Source organism: Cibotium barometz, chromosome 32 (genome assembly GCF_041138505.1).
Source record: "Cibotium barometz isolate CiBa-2024 chromosome 32, ASM4113850v1, whole genome shotgun sequence".
In the NCBI taxonomy this organism is placed as follows: Eukaryota; Viridiplantae; Streptophyta; class Polypodiopsida; order Cyatheales; family Cibotiaceae; genus Cibotium; species Cibotium barometz.
Window position 1 is genome coordinate 27,370,714 of NC_141077.1, and position 9,377 is coordinate 27,380,090.

Here is a 9,377-nt window from a genome sequence, read left to right on the forward strand (position 1 = left end):
TATATATATATATATTATATAAATATAAATAATAGAGAGAGAGGTGTAACATAGAAAGAGATACACACGTGTAAAAACACACAACACTTTTCTATGCCGCAAAGAGCGCGTAGGTCGACGACGATTTTAATGTTAAAAATCAAAATAAAAATAAAGATGTCACCTGACTTTCTACTTTCTTCAAATTTTAGGCTTAGTGTTTGCTTGCTGGAGAATGAAAATGAGTAAATAAAAAAGTCCTGAAGAAAAATGAAGATTAATTTCAAAAATGTACAGGATATGTATAATACAAAAATATATTTTCAAAAATGTACAGCGTACGATCATTACTTTGCGGCGCTACACAGGCGGAGCGGCTTCCGGTGGTGGGCTTGCGGAGCAGGCGGGGCCGGTGACGACGACGAGGCTTGGGGAGAGCAGGCCGCTCGCTTTAGGCGCCGAAATGTCCACCACTTTGCTGGAAGGGGGCGCCTCTTGCACTAGCGCCGGATCATACTGCTGCACCGCCAGTACGGAACATCGGATCCCAGGCGAGGCTGTCGTCAGCGCCTCGCCAACCGGACCTAGCTCCAAGTACTCGGCGTGCCGCCCTGCAAGTGGCGCGATTAGTGGCGAGGGCCTGCGCCCTCTCCCAACCACCACGAGGCTCAACTCCTCCATCCTCCCGACCGCCACCGCCGCCTCCAAAGGATCAGCCACCGCCCTCTCCTCATAACGTATGGACGGCGTGGCTGGCAACACCGTTACCGCTGCCCCATCAACATTGCTGGTAGCGGTGGGGAGCGCCGCTGCCGCCGTCGCCGCCGCCGTCGGGCTTCTCCTCTTTGCCAACGCTAGATAATCCTCGTCCAGCCTGCTCTCCTTGATCCAATCCATGTCAGTCACCATGTAATTGAAATTTTCATGGCCCATAGAAAATTTCGAACCAAGAAATCTGGTGTGCAAGGCTTCTCCACCGCCATGGCCCGCGAAGGCACCGCCCACAGGCTGGCCGTGATCAGACGGCACCGTCACGACCGTGTGGTGTTCCGACGGATCGTCCCCGAACACAAACCTGAAAACCGTTAGCTTAACGCCCGGGTGCTCTGCCATGCGGTACCCAAAAGCGAGGGCTTCCCGATCATCGGGGCCGCCGTAGAAGAGCACGGCCACGTTCTGGTCTACAGAACTGGAAGACAGAGAGGTGATGCCAATGCCGCGGTCGACCAGAATGCCCACAGAGCAAGGGGCGTGTAGGAGGACTTTCTGAGTGACGGTGCGGAGCCCCGCGCTGTGGCCTTCCCACACGCCGTCGGCCATGGGGCGGGCGTACTTGTGGAAAGGGAGCACGATAATGGCGGCGCGCTTGTCCCCTGCAGTGGCGCAGATGTCCTCATGCATGTCGTCGAAGCGAGAGATGGCGGTCATGGGCCGAACATTCACCTTGCTGAGCTGACCGTAGGCTTCGAAGGCCACAACGATGTTGTCGATGTCATGGAGGTGGTGGTTGTCCCAGAAGGGACGCCCGTTACGCCGGAGGCGCTGCACTTTCATGATGGAGGAAGGCCGCTCTGTGAACTCGAGCAAGTGGAGGATGTACATGTGGAGCGGCCGCCGTCTGGTGCCGCGGGCAGCCTCCACCAGGTTGATGGTGGCGTGCACGTTGGGCATGCCGTAGACGCAGGCGAGGAGGCGGAGCTCGGGATCTGCAACCTTCTCGTTGGGCATGTAGAGGGTCCGGCGGGTGTAAGGCACGGGGTTTCTTGCGGGCTTGTAAAGAGCCATGACGACGGGCGTGGTGATGAAGGTGGTGAAGAGGGCCATGATAACCATGATAGCAAAGGTTTCATCGTTTAGAACCTGTCAAATTGATGGGAAATTTTTTATTTAAAAAAAATCAATCAACCCACATGCATTATTCACTGCCAATTTCAATGTAAAAAACCAACATGCATTTTAACCATTTCAATTTCCATGCCAAGATTGATACACTGTGTAAGACTCACATGCATTAGCATGCCAATTTCCATGTAAAAATGCCAATGATTGTTGCTATCATGCAGATTGATGAAAAAATCAATCACACTATGAAAACCCACATGCATTATTCCATGCCAATTTCAATGGCAAAACCAACATGCATTTTAACCTTTCAAATTCCATGCCAATTTCAAATGCAAAATGTGAGGAGAAAAAAGGGTGCTATTTTCTCTTACCCCTCTGTCCTTGCCAATGTTGAGGACAATAAGCTCCACCAGGCCTTTGGTGTTCATGAGGAATCCCAAGGTGAGAGACTCTCTGTAACTCATCTTGTGCAGAGATGCCACCACAAATGTGCCTAGAATTTTGCCCAAGCATGCTGTGGTAATGACCAGCACAAGAAGACCAAATGCTTGAGCGCCATGGATGGACAGAATGTTGGTCTTCAAACCACTTGCAGCAAAGTAGAGAGGGAGCATCAGAATGGTGACCAGATCTTCAATCTTCTCAATTAGAAGCCCTGCAAACGGCCCCTCCTTGGGGATGATAATGCCAAAGACGAAACCACCAAATATACTATGAATGCCTATTGCATCTGTGACAAATCCTGCCACCAGAACCCCAGCTAGGGTTATTGCCACATACATCTCATTCACAGGCTCGTTCTCAATCACTTTACTTGCAATTACTGACACCACAGGCTTCACCACGACGAACATCACCACAACGAAGGCCAAGCCGCACAGCAGCACCCACAACGCTATCAGCGGACTCTTATTCGAACCAGACAAGGCAACCGCCAGTGCCAGCAGAATCCACGCCACCACATCGTTTACTGCTGCTGCCGCCATCGCCATCTGCCCCACATCCGTTGTTAGCAGCCTCCGCTCAGCCAGAATGCGAGCCAGCACTGGAAAAGCCGTTATCGACAACGCCACGCCCATGAACACCAGAAACGGCGCGAACTTGCTGTCGCTCGCAATTGTGTTGTGTAAAGCCACAGAAACGCCAACTCCGGCAACGAAAGGAGCGCTGATCCCCGCCGCTGCGATGACCAAGGCTTGCTTTCCAGTCCTCTTGATGGCCTGCAGATCAAGCTCGAGGCCAACCAGAAACAAGAAGAAGAGAAGGCCCAAATCAGCCACTGTATCCAGCACTGTTAAGCTCTTTTCAGGAAAAATGGTGTCCATGTATGTGGCGCTCCGACCCAATGCAGTTGGCCCTAGCAAAACTCCCCCCTGCAACCAACAGGGATCAAAGCAACATAATTAAGACTGCAATTCCCATCACTCATTCTGCCAAGCCAAAATTGATGATCTAAAAAGAAGGCAAAATGTGCTTAGTACAATGATTTCAGCAATCACGCGCGGCTGCCTGACCAGCTTCAGAACCATCGCTATTGTTCGCGTGACCACAAGCACGAGGCAAATCTGCACAATTAGGAGAGGCAGCGCAAAGTTTATGGGATTGTCTCCCTGCCACACTCCGTTGGAGGCGGCAGACATAGCCTTACAGGTGACGCCGCTAGACATGGTGGTCGTCTCTGATCAGAAAGCTGGCAGAGAGGAGCGTGAGGACAAGGCTGTAACGTAAGGGTTATAAGAATGTGATGGAAGATGGGTGATGATCATAATTCGGGGACGAGAACTCCAAAGATGCAGAAAAATTTCCACATGCGCTGTGGAGGATCATGGGAGGCAGAAGGGGATTGTTCTGTGTGCAGGAAGGGAGGGAGGGAGGAAGGGGGAAAACCAGAGATTAGACTCCATGGTGCGTAAATCTCAGAAAATTGAGGGTTGATGGAGTGGTGCGAAGCGGTAGAGAGAGGGGGGAGGGGGAGGGAAGGCGGTGTACGTGGCACAATTACATGGAAGAAGGTTCCCTCTCTCTCTCTCTCTCTCTCTCTCTCTCTAAGCACACTCGACCGTGGGAGGGGAAGGGGCACGCGTGCGTGGACGGTCGTGATGAGGGCCAGCCTTGTTTCTCTGAAGCCAACGCGTCCCTTACAATAAACCCCTTGTCACTGCTAATAACTGCTCCCCCCCCCCCCCCCTCCCCCAAAAAAAAACACACACACACACAAAATCAGAATGCCTCTTCTTTTTTGAAAAAAAAAACATAGCTTCTATAAACTCTGGATTTTTTTTTAGTTTGGCTACTAATTAGCTATTTTTATTGCACCCCCCATTTGTTGGTTACAACACACACCCATCATCCAGCAAGTTACATTAGGGAAAAAGGGAGCTCATTTTGGGGCCTTTTACGGTTTGGAAAAATAAGCTCTCAACCAATGAACAGAGGGCCAACGTAACGTTGGAAATTCACAAAAATAAGAGAAAATAGATAAAAGAAACAATATTTTATGTAGGTACAAGCGTGCTACATTAATGTGGAGATTGGTTTTTTATTCTCACAAGATCTTTGGACATGAAGATAGAATCTAGTCTGACATTTTCTCTGACAAGGGCCTTCCCGCTTCCACCTTCCTTTGAACTTTGAAATGTTGTGCTGCCTTTCCTTCGAAAGGTCTACCATTCTACACCACTGCCTCATTGTGCAGCAGCCTCTTCTTTTCCAAAACTGCTCCCTTGATCCTATTTGGCTTAGAGTAAGATGTTTCTTGTCAACTATCTGTCTGCCCACTTTCTCTTTCTTGAAACTTCACTTTGTTATCTTGTTTACATTACTTTGCTGTGGTTATAGATTCACAAGGTCTCCATGGGTGAATAAAAACTATGGCCGTTCTTGTGGAATACGCTCTGTGGATGATAATGCTATGAAGGCAGAATTATACCACACATCCTTACCCCGTCGACCTGCTTCTTCTATTTCTTCGGTAGAGAATTCAAGTACAGTCAAAACGGAAGGAACTTGGAAAAGGTTTACTGTTTCGAAAGGAGCATGGGTGCTCATGCAACCTAGCAAAAGAAAGAGACCCCAGACAAAAAACATTTTCCTGGCATCATGGAAGGGAAGAGTACAAGATTTTAAAATCACCAGAGAGAAGATATCGGTGAAAGAAGTTTTGATTCAGCATGTGTACATGCATAAAGAACTTGTCTTGCGAGACTATCCAAATGATCTTCCGCAACACAGGCCTAATTGTATATTTTTCTATTGTGGTTTTGTTCTTTATGAGGTGTATGGATTTTTAAGACAAAGCTTTCTTTCTTTGCTTATTGACATTCTTGTGTTATTTTATTTTAGATTTATACCCTTCATCGTATGAGACATGGCAAAACATCGATTGTATTCTCGGATTTATAGATGTTTTGCATGGATCGATAGGAAAACAACAATACCAAGGTCGATGTGCAACAGAGCTAGCTCAATCCGGTATATTTTTTACTGATCATTTTTATCAGTTGCTGGACAATGCAAACACACATGGTGTGTTAAGAAAACAAGCCCTTCCAGCATGGAATTCAGTGGATTGGCCTCTCCCACATTTTAGTGTTACAGAGGCATATAGGGCCAAGCTTTTCAAAGAAGTATAGAAAGCTCTGAGGCCCAATATTGCCACAAGGATAATAAAAATTTCTTTATGCATGCCTCTCACAGTTTTTGTAGACTTGTTTAATACCTTTCCAGTGAAGGTTTCAAAAACAATGTTCACAGTTAAAGCAACAAGTCTGGCATGCATGCCACAATTTTTGGATAAAGGTTGGGATAAGAAGACATGTAGTTCAGTGTTTTGTGAGGTTGTCCAACCTTCTATGCAACTGAAGTACATGGTTGCATCACAAAATTTTATTTTTTCTTTTTATTATAAGCGCAGTCGAATGCTAGGTACAAAACTATTCCCAATGGATCAAGATGAAGATTCTTTTGGTGCAGAAAATAAACTTCTTGATATTGATGTTGTTGAGAATGGTGATGTGCTAGTCAATATCTCATTAAGACAATGTTGCTCCCTAGCTCAATTGCGCAATGACATTCTATTTAACACAAAAGGTTCTATTTCAAAGGACTTTTTATTTATCTACAACAATAAGAAGGTATACCATGTGACTTATCCTAGTCTCATTAAGCACTGCTATTAGTTTACTTTACCCTATTGTTTCATATTGCTTTTTTGCATGTGCTCAAACGAAGAGAGAGTTCAATAAAATGCAAAGACATTGAAAATTTAAAAATTGAGATAACACAGACTCCATAAACAAAGGTATTATATTCAATAAAATAAAATTCTGTACAGAAGTGTTTAATTATATATGTAGAACATATTCTTGACAACAATTTTCTATTTATCTACAAGCTGATCTAGAGGCTGCTCTACATGGTCCAAGCTCACCGTATCATCTTTATTTGGAGAATCTATTTTCTGCTGCTCCATCCTATCGTGTACAGTCTCTTGGTGCTGCTCCATTGTCTCCTCTACTACCCCTGGAGCATCTGTTTGCTGCTGCTCCATCATCTCCTCAATAACATCAGCAGGAGCAGGTCCTTGTTCTTGTGGCTTCTCCTCATCAGCACTAGGTCCTTGTTCATGTGGCACCACATCTGCATCATCTGTGTCATCAAGGTGTATGACACCTTCTCGGACTTTAGAGCTCTCACCCAACTCGACAGTAGCTGGTACAATAGGTTTAGGGGAGGCATACTTCAAAAACTTCCAAATTATATCAGCTCTGAAACTATATACATAGTTCGAGCTGAAGCTGTCTTCTCTCATCTACAATGAGATATGATGATTTAGAACACTTTGTACCAATATCAAATTTTTTGAAGCTAAATGAAAATTATTTTTTCTTACAAGCTCTGGCTGTCCTATCTCAAAATAGCTTGAAAGTATATATTTGGCACTAATCAGCACTCTCCAGCAGCCCGCAGCTACTTGAATCATCTTGTTGTGGTGTCTGGATAGTTGGAAAGATATGTTAGAAACTGTTAATATCTGAACAAAATAAAATTATTCAATAAGTTCAAAGGCATAGCATGAAATAGACATCAGTAGAGGGAACAACTTTCTACCTCTAAATCTATTGGCTCTATTGAATCCAAAAGATTGACATTAGGAGGACATTGATCCAATGTATCTAGAAGTCTTCTAATACAACTGCAATACATATAATTTAGTTAGTGTGCATTAAATCCAAATAATGAAGTTTAAAGTTAAAAATAGCACACAAACCACTTACAATTTCACCTCTCTGTGTGTGTTTCTAAGAGAGTTGAATAAAAAGCATTGCTTCTGCTGGATGTCAATAGAAGCAAAGCTCCAGTGGTCACTGCATAAGGAAAAAAGCATTAAGAAATCAAAGGCTACAAGAGTACTCAATCTTAAAGAAAAATCCCAAAAGAAGCAGCCACCCACATACTTGTTATGGTATGGAAGTAGCAAAATATCAACATGATCAAAATCACAGTGTCTGAACCAATTGGAAATATCCATGGGAGTTTCCTTTGGATATGAACAGTATGCTGTACAGCATGGTTCAGCCAGCTTCTCATCATGCTACATTGGACAAAACAATAATTAGGGTAAGGTGTAAGGGAGGAGGTACAATAAGGATTGTTTTGCAAACAAATGTAAAATAAAAGACACTTACTAGAGCATTGCAAGAATGATAGTATCTGAGCAATACTCATTCTTATGAGCCAATGCTGCCAAGCATGCTTTTGTCCAGTCAAAATTATTCTCTGAAAAATCATCTTCAATATGGACAACTATGTTAGGGCCCAGCTCCTGCAACCTTCTCTGTATCTGTAGCTCCATCTGTACAGTCTCCACATCTATAGCAGATTTGGATTCTTCTATTTGCTGCTTCAGTGACTCCTCATAAGCAGCTTTCCCTCTGGTGCTCTTTGAGTGGGTCACTTCAACAACCTTCACCTTATCTGCCTTCAATTTCCTTGTAGGTGGAATTAATAATATGTCTCTCATTTTTATGTCCTGCCATTCCACAGGATGGACCAGCTTGTCATACCTCCATCTCACTCTGGACAAAGTGTTGAAGTCCTTGGCTATCAAAGTTACCCTGTGAGCATGGGCTGCTACAAGCATTGCATCTTCAAAGTACTTCTCCAAGTAATCCTCTGCCATTTCCTGTAAGGAAAGAATGGCAGTCCTGTTCCACCTGAAACCAAGTTGCCAACTATCACAAATTTCTCTCACTAGCCTCTGAAAAGGTGCCTTGGGGATTGCAAAGCCTATAGCTTTTTGTTGTTTCCTGATCTCCTTTAGCACACTTGCAGAATGTTTTAATCTCTTGGACTTTTGCTGCAACATGCTCATTGGCTTCCCCTTCCTGCCATGTGTAACTCTTCCCTTTGGAGGCACACTAGATTCCTTGATATCAGCCCCAGCTGCTACTGGTGCAAGCCCTGGCCCCTTGCCAGACCTCCTTGCAGTTGCCTTGGTTCTTGCCATCACTCTGAAACGCTGCATACAAAGCAATGGAAGAAGATTACAACCATGGAGAACATGGAATGATAAAAGAAGGTAATGACAAATTGGATAAAGCAAAATTGAACAATTTGTAACAAAACGCGATTATGATAATTTGAAATTTCTAACAGCTCGTCATCGCGTTTTTCTGCAAATACTTGAAACAACATGCTATTGCATTCCTACAGTGAATTCTCTATCTTTACAACTATAAACAATATGGATTGAGTTTATGCAAGGAGTATACAGCCTTGAATAGCCTAGAAAGATACAAAATCACAATGAAAGTTGTGGATGAAGCAGCAGTTTCAAATTTGCAACAAAATGCGATTTGGGCTGTTTGAGATTTCTAAAGCCCTCTCCTCGCGTTTTACTGCAAATTCTTGAGGCAGCATACTGGAGCATGCTTTAGTCATTTCAGTGTGTATATAGCTTGGTGCAACATGGACTGAGTCTATAGAAAGCAAGAAGTGATCAAGCTCTCACTCAACAAGCCCAAATAAGAAGTCTTCCTACTTCTACTTGCAGTGGAAAAAATCTAAGAAATGCATATAATATTTATCATAATATCTAACCTACATCACATCAATCAGTACCTTAAACTAATATACTATTAAACAAGAAGAGAAGAAAATAGAGTGTCTTACTGACCTGGAAGCTATCTGTAGGTGTGCTGTGCTGATGATGAGTATCCTGTGCTGGGGATGAACCTGTGTTGCTGGTCTGGATGCTGATGGTGTAGAGTAGGGAGGTAAAGATGCAAGAGCTCTGAGTTACGAGAATAGATTATCGCAAAATACAAATAAAGGAGGTATTAAATACCACACGTGTGAAATGTAGTCGTTTTTTCACACGTGTGGGTCCTACCCAGATCTTTTGGAATTTGAAATTTGACACGTGTGAAAGTCACTTTTTGCCTTGGAAATTGTGCCAATCATGATTTCATAATCAAATCCATTAACACTCTTCCCTCCCCGTCTTCCATCCTTGCCAGCACCCTCCCATCATCCTTTTCCTTCCCCCTCTG

General features: G+C 44.2%; 1 protein-coding gene across 1 annotated transcript; it reads right to left on the minus strand.

The window, feature by feature from the left end:
* Positions 1–321: 321 nt before the first annotated feature.
* LOC147620033 (cation/H(+) antiporter 18-like) lies at positions 322–3,806 on the minus strand. The gene is made up of 3 exons (XM_086772682.1): positions 3,306–3,806; positions 2,196–3,197; positions 322–1,839 (listed from the first exon to the last, which is right to left on the minus strand). Exons 1-3 carry the CDS (start codon positions 3,489–3,491, stop codon positions 340–342), a joined length of 2,688 nt encoding a protein of 895 aa, XP_086628808.1. The 5' UTR covers positions 3,492–3,806; the 3' UTR covers positions 322–339.
* Between the last annotated feature and the right edge of the window lie 5,571 nt (positions 3,807–9,377).

Excerpts from the sequence above, each read along its gene's own strand:
- LOC147620033 (XM_086772682.1), bottom strand. The coding sequence starts at position 3,491 with ATGTCTAGCGGCGTCACCTGTAAGGCTATGTCTGCCGCCTCCAACGGA. Across the intron at positions 3,198-3,305 it reads GCGTGATTGCTGAAATCATT|GGGGGAGTTTTGCTAGGGCC; the intron begins GTACTAAGCACA and ends TGTTGGTTGCAG. Across the intron at positions 1,840-2,195 it reads ACATTGGCAAGGACAGAGGG|GTTCTAAACGATGAAACCTT; the intron begins GTAAGAGAAAAT and ends TCAATTTGACAG.